The 19,059-nt window shown below is 34.7% G+C and overlaps 2 protein-coding genes across 2 annotated transcripts; one reads left to right on the top strand and one right to left on the bottom strand.

Moving 5' to 3' along the window:
• Nucleotides 1-11: 11 nt before the first annotated feature.
• On the bottom strand, nt 12-7,761 carry LOC147407740 (uncharacterized). Its single transcript, XM_086436460.1, has 16 exons — nt 7,594-7,761; nt 7,071-7,263; nt 6,483-6,566; nt 6,298-6,369; nt 6,138-6,209; nt 5,811-6,047; nt 4,837-4,947; nt 4,638-4,751; nt 4,125-4,247; nt 3,901-3,969; nt 3,631-3,737; nt 2,071-2,154; nt 1,800-1,896; nt 1,407-1,526; nt 818-1,002; nt 12-546 (listed from the first exon to the last, which is right to left on the bottom strand). Exons 2-16 carry the CDS (start codon nt 7,182-7,184, stop codon nt 234-236), a joined length of 1,902 nt encoding a protein of 633 aa, XP_086292586.1. The 5' UTR covers nt 7,185-7,263; nt 7,594-7,761; the 3' UTR covers nt 12-233.
• Nucleotides 7,762-9,784: 2,023 nt separating this feature from the next.
• Nucleotides 9,785-14,536, top strand: LOC147407739 (beta-mannosyltransferase-like protein). Its single transcript, XM_086436459.1, has 2 exons — nt 9,785-10,276; nt 14,056-14,536. Exons 1-2 carry the CDS (start codon nt 10,097-10,099, stop codon nt 14,227-14,229), a joined length of 354 nt encoding a protein of 117 aa, XP_086292585.1. The 5' UTR covers nt 9,785-10,096; the 3' UTR covers nt 14,230-14,536.
• The last annotated feature ends 4,523 nt before the right edge of the window (nt 14,537-19,059 follow it).

The following is a 19,059-nucleotide window of genomic DNA, read 5'->3' as shown; positions in this document are numbered from 1 at the left end:
CGAAGAAAATCTTAGCACAAAACACCAAACTCTTTACAAAGACCTTTAAGAAACCAAATGGGTATTATAAATAATAATAAATAAAAAATCAATATAAATATACAAACCTCTTAGGCCATCCAGCCTCAAGCCTTCAAAGAGACTGCTGCAATTACTGAGCAAAACTGGTTGACTGGTTCTCAACAAATAGGAAAACTTCTTCTCCCACAGTCTGGGAAGAAGCAGTGACTTAATCACAATGACTCTGGACTTGTTGAAGGCCTGATTCTAGCAGGCATTCGCATGGGGGTCCGAAAACCATCACCTGTCAACTTGTGTTTCAAGGAACTCTTCGGAGTGATGGACATTTCATTCAATGAGTTTTTGAACTCATCAAGATCGAGATCTTGTTCATCAAAGCTCCTTGCCATGGCATCATCATCTAAGAAGTCGTCCTCATTCCTGTCCATGAAATCCTTATCGAGATCTTCATCACTGCTTCCGTTTTCGTCATCATCATAGGTAGTTTTCACCATCGACCAATAAACAAAGTTTGGCCGTATATATCTTCAAATGAAAAAAAGATATATATATATTTGTCAATAAAGCATCTGAAAGCAACATCATTGAACCTGCAACCAGGCATCTTGATAGGACAGAACAAGGAGTCCTTTCCTCTGTGTTAGTCACACAGAGGGAAAGAGAAGGTATTCTACTTCCAACAATTCTCCTATCATAATGGGAAATTTCCCTCCCATTTCTTCAAAATTTCTTGTCATGAGAGAAAATTTCCTTCCTATCATCCAAGAAGTCTACATCTAAATGTTAGAAAACGCACCTATCACATTTCTTCAACAAACAAGGGTCAAATGGAAAGAACATGTCAAGTCTTTCCATCCCACCATAAGCTTTGGAGAAATCTGACTCGAGCAAGTTTTCAAAGAAAAAGTTCTCTGAAGTGGTGAATAGATGAGCTGCTTTTGCCTGTTGGAGGAATTCCTCCACTATGGAAGGCAAACACACCTGTTGCAAAGCAAAACCAAAAGAAGATTAAACCTCAAGAGCAGTAAAGCTAAGCTAACTATCACTTGTGTCAATTTATGAACATGAAGAACAAGAATTGTTAATATGTTATCTTAAAATTTTTCAAAAATTTCTTTTATTATTTTAATTTAGAAAATCTTGGATTAAATATACTCAAAATCTCATATTATGAGACACGTGTGTTATGTGTCAGCATTTTGATCTTCTCAAAGACCAAACACCTTATACCCATATCCAACACTGATCATGACCTTGTCACAAGTATAATAGCAATTAGTATATGTTTCATTGAATGTATTAAGCATACATGACCATCTGATTAAACTAGCAGGAATTCTATTCTATTTCTAAAAAGGCAGATACACCACCGACCATAACTTCACCTTTAGTGGGTCCAACGGGTGCTGCAAGATTGGATCTAGAGGCATATGGAGAAGCTGTGATTTTAGATAAGGAACATCCATCATCAACTTCATGCGGAAGCACAGCACGTACATTATAGCCTGCATAGCAAATATTTATATAAAATCATTCTAGCGATGGTTTTAAATTATAAAAGAATACATGTGAAACAAGACATAAATAAATATCATATTTCCCATGAATTTTTTTAATATATTTGCAGATAAGTTTCTGAGAAAATCATATAGTCCTCAGTTTCACTAAGAAAATGACAAAAACGAGTTAGATTACTAGTACTTTCATTTTCTAAAAAGGTTCTCTCAAGTTACAGACAGTAGCAACATGAACCTCGATAACTGCATGTTAAAACGTACCTGGCATCCTGAATAAAAGACTCTATGAACTTCTGGATTTATTATTTTCTCTTCACCCTTGTGCAATTGGCAATATTCGAAACACCAATCTACCAGTCTGAAGCAGCATTAATACCAAAAAAGAGCAAATTCATATCAGTATTTTTTCCCCCCATCTCTATCAAATCATATAAGAATAAATCCACTAATCCTGTTAGCAAAAAAACATTGGATCAAGAACATTAATTGATTTTCAGTATCTAAAGAGTAGAAACCAAGAATATACAGAGACCTTTTCAATGTGCTAGCCACCAAAGATGACGGTAGAAACCTCCCACGAGATAAGTAACTTGCAAGGTAGGCAACAGCACTCATCCTTCAAAGAGTAAACAGGGAAAAAGAAATCAGAAACAAAGAGAAAACACCCCAAAAACATACGCAGGAAACATAAAGATTAAAAAGTTCACAGAAATAATACTTGTGCATTACAAGTATTCCCAATATTTCTGAAATTCCTACTAATGCAACACATTCCCCCCCCCCCCCAAAAAAAAAAAAAAAAAAAAACATTTTTTTTCTCTTGTTTTTGTTAATATATGCTTCTGAAAATCTGAAACTACTTTATTTTCTGGCAAACGATATAATGACAACAAAATGAAATTTGTTGATATTATAAATTCAAGTTTTAATATATTATCTTTTCTTTTCAACAACATTCTTGACGAAAACATGCCAAATAAAACTTGATAGTGATACCCGCCATCCAATAGGAACCACTGAATCAAATTGCTAGTTTTTTTGTTGGCAGGGAGAGGGGTATATTGATGCCAATATTTTACATGTTGGCTACGACAACAATATAAAGTTCAGTTATCCATGATCCTCTGAACATGCATTTATAATAAACTAGTTTTTTAAAAGTGCTTGTAAGTTAGAACTTCAATCGTGTCTAATGATAGGTGCAACTACAAGAGATTTAATGGAAATTTATGGCCAAAGGAAATTGTGACTGTTGAGAATAAAAAGACCTTTTGGATGAAATCAAAGATGTAATCTTTGCTCCATTAATTTTTTTTTACTTCTATTAGAGATATCCACGTTATTCTGAAATAGTAACCCCGGGGGAAGGATAAATTCCAAACAAGTTTTTGTTATAAACTGAGGGATAACACACACTTCACTTTCCTATTCTAAGAGAGGATATTTGTCAAAAAGAAATTAGCAAAGTCAAAGCAAGACAAGGATTATCAGAATATGATGTGTGGTTAAGTTAAGAATCCTCAATAACCTCAAAAATGTCACATACTATGGGATTCAAGAGCAAAAGAATTGCTTGAATCCATGCTAACTAATCCCTCAGTAGACTTCTATGGTTCCCTTTGAGGTCCTGGTTTTGAAGACTCCTAGTAATAGAACTTGCAATATGAACATACAATTGCTACACAGATCATGTGCCAACAAGGGAAATTGGCAAGCTTGGGGGTGTGCGTGTGCATGTGCATGTGTGTGTGTGTGTGAGAAAGTGACTAAAAGATCATAACCACACATTATGCTGCACAAATCTGATGAGTTTCCAGCTGATATAGTATATATGAGTTTGGATGTAATTATACACTTTTTTTGACAACCTAAATGACATGCTAGTGGGGGCCTACAAGGACATGAGTAGAGGCCTGACTTCAGTGAGAATAGGGGGGGCTTACCCCCAACCTTATATTTCAGCATGTCAAATTTGGTATCATAAATAATATAGAATGAGAGGCTTTAGATAATTCAAATAATTCTAACAGTTAAAGAGATCTCTTTCTGATTAACTGTTAAGTATCGATTAGGAAAAAAATAAATAAATTACCTTGTAAGTGGAGGGAATGTTTTGGACACAAAAATATCTGCAAGCATAACCGCAAATCTCACACCACAATTTTCAGGATTCAACGAACAGGCATAGAACATCACAAACTACAATTAAATGGAAATCGAGTCACAAGTGAAGGTGAGACAACCAAGGAACAAAAAAAATGTTGATTTCAAGAACCAGTTATTCAATGCTTATCAAGAACATAGATAAATGAAAAGGAGACAGCACAAAAAACAAACAAACTGGAGTTAAAACCAGACTTACCTGAGCAAACTTTGACTTGTAGGCATTCAAAACAGTGATCTGAAATGACTGGAGAAGTGTTTCAAATACCTAACCATTGAAATACAAGGAGATGGATCAGACATATGTGAAGGTTATTATTTCTACTTGCTAGTTTCTGCCCTATATGCTAAGCTCAAGGACGAAAAACAAATTAGAGTGCACTAAATAAAGTAAAAAATAAATAAATATAGCATAGGTAATACCTTAATCAGACGTCCACCCTCAGCACATGATTTAAGATGCTCACAAGTGAGAATCATCAAGCTATCTAATTTCTCAGCAACAACATTGCCCCCCAAACTATGTCGACCAAATCCTTTTGGAAGCTGAATGCAAACATTGACATCTAAGTTTCTACTTCAAAACTTGAGGATATCCATGTCTATTAGCAAACCACACTTTACAATATAAATATTTTGGAACAGATAAGGAGAATGAAGAAAGTTGTCCTCCCTGCCTCTGCATGCACTTGAACTCATGCAGGGTAGTGGTGACTCAACAATCAACACATCCAACCAAAAAAATTAACCTGATAAATTATCATAACCATCAGATTCATCACGTAGTTTTTTACCCTTGCAAGAGTGCCCATGTGTACAGCATAGAGAGGGAGGATAACAGCTTCATTAAGGTCTATCCAGGGCCAAGTGCTCAATTTTTTTTTAAATAAAATAAAATTGCTAAAGTAAAATATTTTGATACATATAAAAACACACCTCATTGCCATCTTTCTCACTATAATCTTCGGCTTCTTCAACATCCTCTAGTTCCATGTCAAATATACCTTTACTAGTGTCATCCTGCAGAATATCATCCCATCCTATCTCCACCTAAACAGGTTCAAATAAAAATTTTCCCCTCATATCAGTAAACATACCCACAATAATTATCTAGGAAGCAAGTTCACGTACTCACATCCAAATCTATAAGCCTATCCACCACAGCCATTAGCATTGTACTCCCAACAAGTTCTCCACATGCACCGCTCTCCAACCTTAACATGTTCTCCACATATATCACGATCAACTGGAACAAGAAATTCATCTTGATCAATGGTAAGATTTTTATAATTATCAATAGTGGGAAATTTCCTGAACTTCTGTATATTTTTAGAAGAATCCAATAGTTTTAGCGGGGGGGACATTTAATTGCCAAGAATGGATTTATAAGCATAGGCTTATTTTTTCATCCTTCCCAAGGTAAAAAGTCTTTATCCACTTTGATAATGTAAGTCAAGAAACAAGATCAATACAAAGGCATCTTGCTAAAAAAATAATGCAGGTTGAGACAACTCACTCCCAGACAGTCGCAAGTAATTTGATTTAGTGAAGTAGTAATACTATTTGGATGGACAGTATATGCAATATGAATGAAACAAGAATTTGGGACGATGACCTCCACCGAAAAAAAAGGCTAAGAATAATTAGGATTCTGTCTGATTCATGTACACAATTGACACGAAATTCAGAGGATTAAAATAAATGTGGTAAGTTAAAAAAAATGTATATAGTTATGCACATGGAATAATGTAGATTTAAAGGGAAAACTATGTTATAAGTAGCTAACATTATTAAACATGACAGCAGGGAATCACCAGTCGTGACCCACTTTTGATGAGATCCTGTTAAGAAAGATCTCTTACATAAACAATCAACGCAACCATATTATCATAACATGGTCACAATCAGAGAAATATATTTTATCTTCAAGATCTCCCTGGAGGGATCCATTGATCGCCAAACGGCGCAAGACTCATAAATGTCTGCCATGCATTCTGAAAGTCTGCCTTTAAACAGTAAACTTTACCTTACATGGCAATGTAGATGTACCCAGAGAAATCAATGAGATAAACATCAAATTAAAAAAAAAAATGCAATCTTAGGACTCACAGCCTCCTTGGCAAAAGTGTGTGGCATTCTCTGAGAAATTATCGGCAATAACCTCATAGGAGCAAGAGGCACCAATTCAGCAATGTCTCTCAGGGCTGAATGCACATGATTGAGGACTTGCTCCTTTCTTGGAAGGCCACGAGGCTGTCCGAGTACATGTAGAAAAGATTGGGGTGGCATAAAATTTCTAACAAGCATATCCAAGCATGAATCAACAAATTTTCCACTTGAAGCAGCCTGAAACAAAACATAAGAGGAAACAATCATAATAGGTCAGCTTAATTGTTTTGGAAAGAATCTTAAGGGTAGTGATCAAAAGCTACACACCAAAGATATTATCAATTCCACCAATGCATCATTCACATCCAGTCCATAGTTCCACATATTCATTCCAAAAATCTGTAAAATAAAGGCAGTAAAAAGATTATCATAAAGGCTAATTTCAAGTCCAAATCATTTTATGTATGATGTGTGAGTATGAACTTACAGAAGAGAGAAGAGTTTCGTGGTGAATAATATCAATATAAGACACTGTTCTGGATAGTGCCTTTAAACTTGTCTGGCATACACATACAAACAAAAATGAATGAGATAGTGCTACGGAAAAGATATGAGTTACAAATATTACACTTGAGTTATAATTCTACTTATGAATTGAAACTTGAAACCCACCACAAGTAACGCCACCTCATCAGGAGCAAGATATTCAGTATTGTTAATAACCCCAATCAGCTGGTTATAATGGTCAGTGTCACCCTATGCCATTGAAAATTTAAATCGGATAAGCACCATAATAGAATGAAGAGCTAACAGAAACAATTATTTATTGCTATCGTCTAAATTCAAACAATATATACAAAAAATTCCAAATTTCCCAATTATCCATATTGCAACAAAGTAATTTAATAAGAGTCAACATTCTACAATAAACGGCCACCTAGGATTAAAATAAGAGTTATCTAATTCACTCAGGTCCCATTTGGAGTACCCTCAACAAAAGAGCAAATTTTAAGTGTGCACCGTGCACCAAAGCTTTTTTGGGAATTTGGGAATTTGGATGGCGCCTATTTTGCTTCTCAATTCACATTATTTTCGGAATTAGGAAGCGAATTTTGCAAAGCTGGAGGCAAAATTGTGTTTATTTTAGCTTGAATTGGGCAAAATTAGGTTAATTCATCAAAATTATTATGGGTTAACTATCTAAATCAAATCAAACTAAAAACTAAGTAGAGACATCTAAATAGTCTCCGCCATGCTTACCTCCGAGACCAATCTAAGGGTGTCGCGAACGTGAGAGACTAACTCTGAATCACTAATATCAACATTCTCCATTTCGTCAAATCCTGCTTTGTTGCTTGCTAATTCCAATCCCATAGTCACCAATTCGAACACAGAGATCGCTATGGATTCCACTTAATTTATCAGCACGGATGAACAGAATTAGATTCCTTTTCTGCATATAAATTCAGTACTATTTTTAATGTTCTGAAACGAGCTTCAAATCAAACGAAATATATACAAATATGATGAAAATTTGAAAACTGTAAATTAAACCACCGAATTTCATCTAAATATGAGTTCCAGAAAACCAAATTGAGAAAGAAAATAATAATAATAAAAGCATTCATGATAAAAACAGTTAAGGAATCCATTCATGAAGACTGAAACATAAAATCTAAAAGAATTCATCGAAGAACCCTAGAGAATAGAAGGGTACAGACGAACTGATCCATACCAGCCTTTAATACAAAATTTAAATTATATTTAGATGAAAATCTCAAACCTTCGAAGCGGCTAGTTAGAAGGTTGAATGAGAGAGAGAAAGAGGTTTTAGGGTTTTATGAAGAGCTTCGAGTCTTCGACTGCAAGTCTGCAACTGTTTTCGTATATGTATTTAGATCCTTTGAATCGGAGTGTATACGTGGTATTATAGTTCCCAATTTTTAGGGGTGTAATCTAGTCCGGTTCAAATTAGAATCGAACCAAATTGGTCGGTTTGGAAGTTGGAACAAAAGTTTGGTTCAAAGTCAGGAAAACGTAGAATGCGACTAAATTATTTATCACACCCCAACTTTTAATTATTACAGCTCAAATTCTTAAATTATTTAAAGTAAATTACACTTTGACCCCCTTATAATTTAGCATAATTTAATAATGACTCCGTAATATTTTGATAATTGCACTTACCACACTTATAATTATCTAATGGATTCACTTACTCTTTCTTTCAAATTGCCGTCAACCTAATTGTTAGATTCCTTTTATAAAGATCATTTTACCCTTTTAAAATGTTATTCCTTTTTATAAATAAAAATATACATGTGAAAAAATGGGTTTAATGAATATTAAGGGTTTGTTCTTTATAGAAGTCAATTCCAATTCTAGAAATAGATTTGTGAAAGAAACAAAAGTCGAGAAGCCTAAAAAATCACATCCAATAGAAATTTGTTAGTTATAAAAACACATAAACTAAAAATTGATGTTCATTTAATAGTTTTTTATTGTTAAATTCTAGTAAAACGATCAGAATACATTAATAAATATATAATTACACTATATATATAAGAAAATGTTCAGCACCACTCATTTACCCAATAATTTGCTCAACATGTTTTGTCTTACATGGGTTAGAAGTTTTGGAATGGGCTGATTTTTTGTGAGGATGATCTCTACGGTTAGAAGATCATCCTCACCAAAAATCAGCTCATTCCAAAACTTCTAACCCCATGTTTACAAGTTGAAAAATCATGGACCGTTCATTTTTTGTAAACCATTTGTGATAAGATTAGAAGTTTTGGAATGAACTGATTTTGGTGAGGATGATCTCCTCACCATAGAGATCATTCTCACAAAAAATCAGCCTATTCTAAAACTTCTAACTCATGTAGGACAAAACATGTTGGGCAAATTGTTAGGTAAATGGTTGGGTGCCGAACGAGACCCATATATATATTAAAAAATTATAAAAATAATTATTTTTAATTTAAATAAATTTATAAATTTTATAATTTTATTGAAATTTCGGCAGTATCTCTTCTTAAAAATAGACATATGAAAAAATTTTAATAAAGAAAATACATATATAATAAATAATTTAATATTCACATAACATCCTAGACACAATCTAACATTTATATAATATTCTATACACATTAACATTCAAACAAACACATAATATGTACATCAACATGTTTTAAATCATTATACTTCATAATTGTTGAAGGAAAAATGTTACTACTAACATTGTAATAAAAAATGATCAGAATGCCTTAATAAATATATAATTACACTATATATATATATTAAATATAATTTATATTAAAAAATTATAAAAAAATAATTATACTATAAAATAAGAACGTAAAATAATAAAATAATAAAATAACATTTGAATTTTAAACCCCGTAAATGAAAAGGTAGATAAGAATAATTATCAAACCATTAGGGAGTCAAAATATAATTATATCAAATTATAGGGGGTTAAAATATAATTTACCCAATTATTTATCACACCCTTGATTAAAGATTAAAACACACCATTCCAAAATTAGTCATTTTCTCAACACTACGAAGCTAACACATTCAAAATCTAAACAAAAAACAAGCGAGAATTTCTAATGCCACACCATACATGAATTCAAGCTCGTCTACTGGCTTTAAAATCAAGAAAACTTAATTGTTTTAGTAAAATACAAATTCAATTCAAATTTTCTTTTTTCTTTTTCTACTAAAGTATACGTTGTTGTTAGGAAGTAGGATTATAGGTTATTGGTAATCCAATTATCGAATCAAATCGAACTAAATTGACCTTAGTTCGATTTGATTTGATTTGGTTCGGTTTAATTTTACAAGGGTGTTTCTAAAATACCCATTTTAAAATCAGAGGATCGAGATTTGAGAATCACGAGTCAACTCAGTGGAAACAAGACGTCAAATCGAGTTCAAAACCATGGGTTTGAGATTTGAGAACGGTAAGCGGCAAGGGACCATTTTGATTTCCTCTATTTTCTTTTTCTCGATAAATCCGATTCGTTCCTCGCTGTACACGCATTTCTTCTCCCGCAAAGGTATTTAAACCTATCCGTCTCTCTCTCTCGCTCTCTCTGAAGGAATTTCAGAGGTGCAGGACGAAACCCTAGCCATGAAAGATGGAAGTTGAAGGAAACACTCTTTATGCAAATATGCAGATCTTCGTCGATTATCGAAGCAGATGAGTTGAAAATGGTGGGATTACGCATGCTGTGTGGTTAATTTGGGCGATTGGAACTGAAATTTTGGTCGAAGACATGTCTCTAAGAATTAAAGCAGTGGTAGATAAGTTTGTAAAGGAGTTGAAGGAAGCTCTTGATGCAGACATACAAGACAGGATCATGAAGGAGAGGGAGATGCAGAGCTACATCGAAGAAAGGGAGAGAGAAGTCGCCGAAAGAGAATCTGCTTGGAAAGCTGAGTTATCTCGTCGGGAGGTAAGTTCAAGTACGAACTTAAAAACATAAATCATAAAATGAGTTTGTTTCACCTGTTTTAATGGATGATTAAAGGACTATGTTTTTGTTATTTTTAGATATCTTTTACTTTAAACCCCGGAACTTGCCTGAAAATTGTAGAAAAATAGGTGAGAGAGTCGATTAAAACAATCAAAATAAAATGCAAATTGAAAGTAAAGAGAACAAAACACAGAGTTTAAGTGGTTCAGCAAGATTGACTAGGGAGACAATGATTTCTGACACTATTTCCATGTAAACTACGGTTACAATCTCTCAATGTCACATACTAACAGAAAACTGAATCTCTCAATCCAAACATACCCTAAGATGCTCAGGAACACTAACAAGATATTTGTTGCATCTTAGGTCGAACATATTACATCTTTTGATGGAAATTTAACTTTCTTGGCCCCCTTAAAACTGTATAGGACTTGGAATCTTACCTAGGTCTTATAAAGCCCGAATCCCTTTGATGTAATCATTTATGCCTCACGATTTTGATGATGGAGTGACTAGTCACATTAGGGGCATCACCTGCAACTTTCCACTTTACTGTCTTGCTTGCCTATCTGTTCCAGCTGAGTTTGCAGTCCTTGACACCATCCCTTAGTCTATTTTGATGGTATTGGCACACTCTGCTAACTCTTCCCCCTACCAATTTCCCCTCCCTATTACTCCTGTTACGAATGCTAGGTCCTTACACATCGATATGAATGCTTGACATGTAGCAGTATGAATTGAAATGCCTCTTAAGATGAATTGCAGAGATATGGTTAAAACACTCTCAAACTATAAATTACATGTAAATGTTAAAACACTCTCAACCTGGTGCCTTTTCCCCACATTAGCAGTTCTAGAAAGAAATGAAGGATAAATAGAATTCTATTCTAGGAAAGGGAATTCCCTTCCGTAATTTGCAAGTAATTTCTTTATTATCTTTCTGACCAACTAGTCCGCCCATTAGCTGCTTCTCTTAAATGCGTTCTCTAAAACTGCATCCAACCGTTCAACTTTTCCTAGATCTCATAGAAGTGACAATGACTTTGTAATCTTCCTTGAGGTCATTTTCATCATTTTGAGAGAATTATTGTCCATGTGGGATGTGTCCTGCTTTTGCAACCCAATCACTGGAGTGTAGTATCCGGACTACTTCCTCTGCTCAACATAAAAGAATCTATGGAAGACTGGGATTCCGTCAACTTGAGCTTTATCAAATGTTCTATTCCATTTTTTTTAATACCAATTGGACCTGATAAAGCCTATATTAGGACTTTGTTGCCCTCTCATCTTGAATGAAACCAACCATGTTGTCATGTTGTGTGCCAAGCTTCATTGATGTTAATGTTTGATTTAACTTAAAATTCTTTCTTGTCTTACATGTTCAACTTTTTTTTATTTATTATTATTAATATTTTGAAAAAGACCTCACAGTTTTGAGGATTAATATTGCCAATTGAAGGATAACCCCAAGGTTAGCTGACTAGGAGATGATATTGAATTACAGTAGGGATTGATAATTCTTTTGAGTTGCTCATGTTGCTGTTGACACTGATAAATCTTTATTAATGATAATAATGATGTTTTTTATTATCAGATAAGTCTTTATTATTGGCCATCAATAGTCCTATTGAAGTTTTAAAACCATGCATATACATACCATCAGAAGCAATAGCCTTCCCATAGTTTTTGTTTATTTAATTCTTGGCTGCATCCAAATTATTGTTTAGTCTTTTTGTACACCCCCCAGCCCCCTGGGGCCTCTTTTTTTTGAGTGGTTTCATGTACTAACCAGAACTTGTGGCTGAATAGGATGATGATGTTGAGTTACAGTCCTGATTGATGTTTCTTTGTCATAGTGAAGCAACGGCAAAGATCCAGCCAATGGTCTTGCAAATCCTGTGGTTTCTTTGCCCAATGTCCATATTTAGGAGTTGGTTCTAAATATGGATTAAGTTGCTTTTGACTCAAGTCTTCATCACTGACAAGCAAAATATTGAAATGTTAAGCCAAGAGATCTACATAAGTAATGAGTGCTTCACTTCCCAAAAGATAGAATTTGCGGTTTTCCCCCTTTTCTTTTACTGCATCAAAGTTATCAATTGATGGTCATGCTTTTGTTTTTTAATTGGAGTCACTGTGGGGTTTTCTCTTGAACTTATTATACAATTCCCTGCTAATTGCTTATTAGTTCTTGGTTTCCTTTTATATATAACTTGATTGAGATGGTTTAGAGATGTACAATAAAGATCAATGATGGAATAACTATGGAATTCTGCGATGCAAGTTGAAGTTTTTAATATTGGAAATAGAAAATCTGGAAGTGATGTGGATTGTAGTAGTAAGAGCAGATTTGAAGACACAAGCCTTGGTAGAATATATAGGTCTAGATAGAGTTGAATGTTGAATTAAGATTCATACTGTTGTGCCCATTTTGGGGAAATGATGTCGATTGTAGTAGTAAGAGAAGATTTGAAGACACATGCCTTGGTAGAATATATAGGTCTAGATAGAGTTGAATGGTGAATTGGGATTCATACTGTTGTGCCCCCCATTTTGGGTTAAGGCATAGATGCTGCAAGATCATGGGCCTGGAAAATTTGGTCTTGCATCCAAAAGAAGCCCCTGGAATAAGCCTTGGTGCAAAGCCCAAATGTCCAGCAATTGTGGGTCAACAAGTAGCCTCAAAGATGCTTCTTTAGCTTATTATATTTTTTTAGAAGTTTTTCTTTGCCTTTTTAGTCTTTTATTTTTATTTTGAGCGAGAGGAAGATCAACAAAGAGGAATTGGGGAACGAGATTAGTTTAGCCAGCCCTGAATCTTTGGGGTAAGGCTTATGTAAGATAAATTTTGGGAATTTTGCCCAACACGTCTATAAATCCAAGATGCGCTTCCTTAAGTAAGATAACTTATATACTGTCGAGGAGTTTAACCTCTCAATAGGTGGTGAGACTCCATGAAACTGCTGCAGGGAAAGGTGTGACTCCTTTCTCTGAGCCCTTTAAATTTGTGATGCTTCAATTCTCCATTCTTATCCAATCCCACTCTTACTTTATTTATGATCTATTAATCAAACCAAAATCAAATTTACAAGACTTGAGCATGCTTCCGTCCAACAGTTATGATTGTGGATGAATCCTATTTTAAAACAATAAAACTAGAGAAATGTTACTGTAAATGTCCATTAAATGTACCAAGTATTTCATTTTCAGAGTTTATCTGAACACATGTTGGAAATAAATATCTGGTGTGTGTGTATTATATTATATTAGTTTATCTTTTCTTCTAGGTTTTGTTGAATTGTAAAGCTTAAATTTGTTTTCCTTATTTCGTGGAATTTTCCATACTTTAGTCATTATTACAGGGCAACTTCACAAATACCTATTGCAGTGTCCTTGTTCATCTCCTTTACTAGAAAAACAAAATTACTCATGTAATTTATATCCCAATCTTCCGCAATCTCGTGAATTTTCATCTGAAGAAAGATTCTTTTCCTTAAAAATCTACGAGCTTTCTTTATAGATCTTGATATTCAAGCAAACATGTTCTCACCAATCTAGTTTGTTCAGGTGCAAGGCCATTTTGTGCAATGGTCAGAGTTGATAATTCAAAATTGTACCGTCGTGTGTACTTATTATTTCTAGATGTGTAATCTGCAACTCGTTGATGAAATGACCACGTTTATATTATTGGTTGCAAATTGTACTGATCCAAGAATTTTTAGCTTTAACATTATTTAAACTTTATCTTGTCTTTACAGGCTGAGATCGCCCGACAAGAAGCAAGACTGAAGATGGAGAAGGAAAACCTTGAGAAAGAGAAGAGTGTTCTAATGGGGACTGCATCAAGTCAAGATAACCAAGATGGGGCTCTCGAAATCACTGTCAGTGGTGAGAAGTACCGATGCCTCAGGTTTGCCAAGGCAAAGAAATAAAATTGCTGGGAAACACTGGATGAGACTACTGAACGTCCATGACCTCTTGAGGTTTTCATCAGCTAACCAGGAACCACATCATGGTATTGATTTTTTATATATATTTTTTGATAGACACGTCATGGTATTGATGGAAGCTCATGATCTTTTAGATGCAATTTGTATGAGTTCATTTCAGTCTAGGCAATCTTTTGTAGTCCTAGTAGGAAATCATAAGATCCAATTCAATGCGGATGCAAGGGAGAGTTGACATTGAGATATAATTATTTTACAAAATTTTATTCTACTTCAGTGGTAGCTTCCAATAGATGATATATCAATTCTCTTTCTTGAATCCTGCTTCTCCCAAGACCAATCAAATTTTTTTTTTTTTGTAGTTTGATGACTTGATCCATACTGCCGTGTCAACATTCAATTGATAGTCACCATGAATAGTTCAGTGGTCTTACTACAATTGGTTGGAATATGAACCCAATTCTTTTGATTGAAGGAATATGAACCCAATTATTGCAATTGCTTAGGACATCAGGATCCTGAGTCACGAATCTCTCAAATGTTCATTATAAGCATATATACGCATCTTGATGCAGCTGAACCAGGCTGGCACCAAAAAATCCAATTAAAGACTGTAGTTAGGGTTTTAGCCCAAATGATCATAGGGGTGTCAATGGGTCAGTTTGGTTTCTAGTATTAGAACCATCATAGTTTTTGGGGTCTGGTTCTAATTCTGATTTTTGATTCTAAAATTAATGAAAATGGAACCGTCAAAAACCGCTGTGCCCATCGTGTAGTGGTAGTATTGTTTGAGTAAATATGAGAACTTTTTTGCAATCACTAAAATCCATTGTCTTTACCTGTAGCAAATTTATAGGAAAGATTAATATTTAAAAGAGTAGTGCTGGAGTGACTTTACTTCGATGCACACTTTGATGGTGTGATGTGTGTACATAATCACATTTCGATTCACACTTATATTATTTATGATATGGGACAAAAATGGTAAAATAAATCAGTTTCGGGTACTCAGGAGTATCCATCCGATAGAATAAAATGATTCTTATTCCTATTTGGTTTGGTTCTTTTTATACCTGACTCTAATCGGATATTGAAAATTGGTATCTAGAATGCGGTTTTGGGTTTTGGTTCAGATTCAGGTTCAGTTCCTGTTAAATGGCTAAGGCATTGACGTGGGAGTATGGGTGAGAGAGAAGAAAGTGAGGCCCATACTCAGATTTTGAAATTTATAAAAAATTAAATTCATACGCATTTCAAAATCTTTCATATTATTTTTTATCAAGATAGGAGTTTAGTATTGTCGTAATTGATAAAGAAAAGATCTAGATAGTTTTAATTATTTTTGGTTATAGAAACATTCATGTGACCAAGGTAGAAGAGCAACTCCAACCCATTCGGGCTATAGGCATCCCCACTCCCAACTGCTGTTTTGAAAGTTTTTGGAGAGAGAAAGAGGAAGAGCCTAAGGAAGAGAGTGAGATTCTCTCTCCGTGTAGATGGTAAAAAATGATGATAGTTGTGAAGAATCGTTTTTATTTGTATAATTGGAGTACAAAACCCTTGAATATACAAAATGTCTCTCCTTAATAAAATGCCTATCAATTAAAAAAATATTTCTTTAATTTTTGAAAGTTAGATTTTCAAGAAAAAAAAAGGGTCTATTTTTGAGTTAAATAGAATCTTGTGGTATATTAATTGACCAAATGTCGGATCTATCCATAGGTCGGGCCATGGGTCCATGGACTGGGTCGAACATCTGCAACTTTTGGGTTTTCAAGGTTAGTGTCATCAATGTATATATATATTTTTTTCAAAGCGTAGGCGGCTTATCCATTATACGTCTTTCAACACAGGCAGGATTGGTATTGATCCACCCACACCCAGCTGAGCTAAGATTGAGTTTTGGGAAGAGAAACCAATCACGTCCCTTTTTTTGTTGAGGCCCTGATTTATTATAAGAGGCTAATGACTTGCAGCAACATTTTGTAATTGAGGAAGTTGCTTCTATTCCTCGAGAGCTTCAACGTATTTTCGAGGAAGATCTTATCTGTAATTACAACCGTCAGTAGTGTTTTCTGGGAGGGGCCCATCAACCCCAGCTTATCAATAAAAAATAAAATAAAATAAATTGGAAGCCTTCAAAGATGTTAATCCATGGAGCTGATTTGAGATGACCAAATAATGTTAATACACCTTATTACAATTACAAAAGTCTAGAGTTGAATGGCTCAAAAAAAAAAAAAAAGGATAAGAATACCAAATTCTTCCACATGTCTGCCAAAGTCAGATCTAGCAGAAATGCAATCAAGAAAATCCAAAGTTCTAATGGATATTCGTTGGTGGATCCAAAAGAAATTGATTCCAAACATTTAAGAATTTACTTTCTTCTGAGCATTCCCGGGTAGAGGCATGCATTCTAGAGGGATTATCCTCGGTGATTTCTTCAGATCAGCGAAGGAGTCTTTGTGCTACTCCTGATGAAAAGGATATCAAGGAGTCCGTTCAAGGCATGAATGCGTTGGGAACGGCTGGGCTAGACGGCTTTTCAGGTTATTTCTACCACTGTACTTGGGACATAATCAAGGAAGATCTAGTAGCCGCAGTAATTTTTTTTTAATGGAAGCCATCATCCCAAGATCAGTTAATGCCACAACTATCACTCTAATACCTAAAGTGGAGGTACCCATTACTTTTGTTGATTTTAGACCAACTAGTTTATGTAATTTCATTTACAAAATCTTGTATAAAATTCTTGCGAATAGACTAAGTAGTAGATCTCCCTATGATAATTTCTCCTGAACAGGAAGATCAGAGGAAAAAACATTGTGTTGAAAATTAACATGAAGAAAGCATATGATAGGCTTGAGTGGCCATTTCTGTTTGCTGTTCTATCTAAACTAGGCTTTTTGAAACATTTTGTTTAGTTTGTTAGAGGGTGCATCTAGTTGACTTCTTTTTCGATGCTAATTAATGGTACATGGCATGGTTGCTTCCAATGTTCTTGGGATCTTAATCAAGGGGACCCTCTTTCCCCAGGTCTTTTTATTTTGGCATAATAAGCTGAGTACTGGCTTGCGTAATTTGGTTACCACAGGTAAGATGGAAAGATTTTCTAGCTCTGGAGGTAGCCTTGTCCCGAGTCATATACTTTTTGTGGATGATCTGATTATTTTCACGAAGGCAACTAGAAGATCTTTATCAGCTTTAAGGAAGATTCTATAGGAGTATGAAATGTCATCTGAGCAACAAGTAAGTTATGGGAAGAGTAGTTTTTTCTTATCTAGCTAGGCAAATCATAGATGTATTTCTCTAGTTAATGAGGTCTTTGGATTTTCTCAAGGATCCCTTCCCTCAAACTATCTGGGAGTTCCATTATTCAGTACTAGTAGAGTTACCAGAGAAATGTGCAGAGAGGTGGTTGCTAAGGTGTACCATAAGCTTGATGGATGGAAGGCTAAATTCTTATCTGAAGGAGGTCGACTCACCCTATTTCCCTTGTGCTTCGTCTATTGCTATTTACTTGATATCTATATAACTTCTTCCAAAAGCCATAACCTCCCAATTAGAATCTTGTTTTGCTAAATTCTTTTGGGGGATGCAAGAGAGGAAATGAAACATCATTTGGTATTCTGGAAAAAAGATTTGTAATCCAAAAGATGTAGGAGGGTTGGGGATTCGGGATATATCCCTAAAGTAGTAATGGTAAATTATGTTGGAGGACTCAAATCGAAAGTGGCTTATGGGTTGATTTTTTGAGGAATAAATATGTTAAAGACAATGACTGGTGGAGTATTAATTTCTCACCAAGCGATTTCAGAATTTGGAGGAGAATGAAAAAACAAATGCATTTTACGCTGTTAAATTCTAAAAGCTTAATTAAAGGTGGGTGAAAGACATACTACGAGAAAAAAAATACTATAGACATCACTTTTTAAATGATGTCTATTCTATGGATGAAAAAGTGTGTGTAAAAAAAGGTTATTAGATGCCAATTTTTACAAAATTGATGTTAAAGATCAAACATAAACCGATATCTAAATTCTCTCACTTTTTTAAGCGATCCCTCCATCCATGGAAAATACACTCTAGATTTAAAATTTGATGTTTATTTTTAAAAAAAAATTGATGTCTAAAGTCTTTTTTGCCCTAGCTTCCCTACTCTTGCATAATTGGAGGGAGGATTGTCAATTGATTTCATTCTCCCAGATGCCAGTAAGAGGTTGCTGATTGGAGAGGTGTGGTCTGATGGGTCATGGAATGCTGCTTGATTAAGTTCTATGGTGGAAGATTAGGAAGTGTTGGCTGCAGTGGTGGGTTCTGAGCGCTCCAAATAAACTTAGCAGAGAAGCTTATTTGGATGCCAAATACTTCGGGTGACTTTTCCTCCAAATCGGTTTAGGACATAATTCAGTCAAAGGGTGCTTGCTTGCTCATCCATTGTGGATCGGGAGGCATTATGGAGTTTGTTTGTTCCAACAAAAGTTAAAATTTTTGGGGTGAAAACTATTACATAAGGCAGTTCCTGTGGATTTTGTTAGGAAAAATGGTCGATTAATATGGCATCAAGATGCCTTCGTTGTGGAAGGTGTGAAGAAATGATAAAACACTTATTCATGCAGCATGGCTTCGCAGATATGGAAATGCTGAAGGCTTGGTTTACTTCAAAGAACTCCCAATTTGGTTCAATCTCAAGGATGATTCCTTGGGTAGTTCTTTGAAAAATCTGGAAAGCTAAAAAACAAAGCTATTTTTGAAGACCTCACCCTGTTGGCTGCTGGTGTTATACACAATGTTTTGCATTGGATCGGGGAATTG

Source organism: Akebia trifoliata, chromosome 3 (genome assembly GCF_017979445.1).
Source record: "Akebia trifoliata isolate Shusen 1 chromosome 3, ASM1797944v1, whole genome shotgun sequence".
In the NCBI taxonomy this organism is placed as follows: Eukaryota; Viridiplantae; Streptophyta; class Magnoliopsida; order Ranunculales; family Lardizabalaceae; genus Akebia; species Akebia trifoliata.
This window is presented reverse-complemented; position numbering and strand designations above follow the sequence as displayed.

What these genes read in the sequence shown, in the direction of transcription:
- LOC147407739 (XM_086436459.1), top strand. Translation starts at nt 10,097, where the DNA reads ATGTCTCTAAGAATTAAAGCAGTGGTAGATAAGTTTGTAAAGGAGTTG. An exon ending in CTGAGTTATCTCGTCGGGAG is followed by an intron (nt 10,277 to 14,055) that starts GTAAGTTCAAGT and finishes TTGTCTTTACAG; the next exon opens with GCTGAGATCGCCCGACAAGA.
- LOC147407740 (XM_086436460.1), bottom strand. Translation starts at nt 7,184, where the DNA reads ATGGGATTGGAATTAGCAAGCAACAAAGCAGGATTTGACGAAATGGAG. An exon ending in TGGAATTGATAATATCTTTG is followed by an intron (nt 6,048 to 6,137) that starts GTGTGTAGCTTT and finishes GTTTTGTTTCAG; the next exon opens with GCTGCTTCAAGTGGAAAATT. An exon ending in AGGGTGGACGTCTGATTAAG is followed by an intron (nt 3,970 to 4,124) that starts GTATTACCTATG and finishes TTCAATGGTTAG; the next exon opens with GTATTTGAAACACTTCTCCA.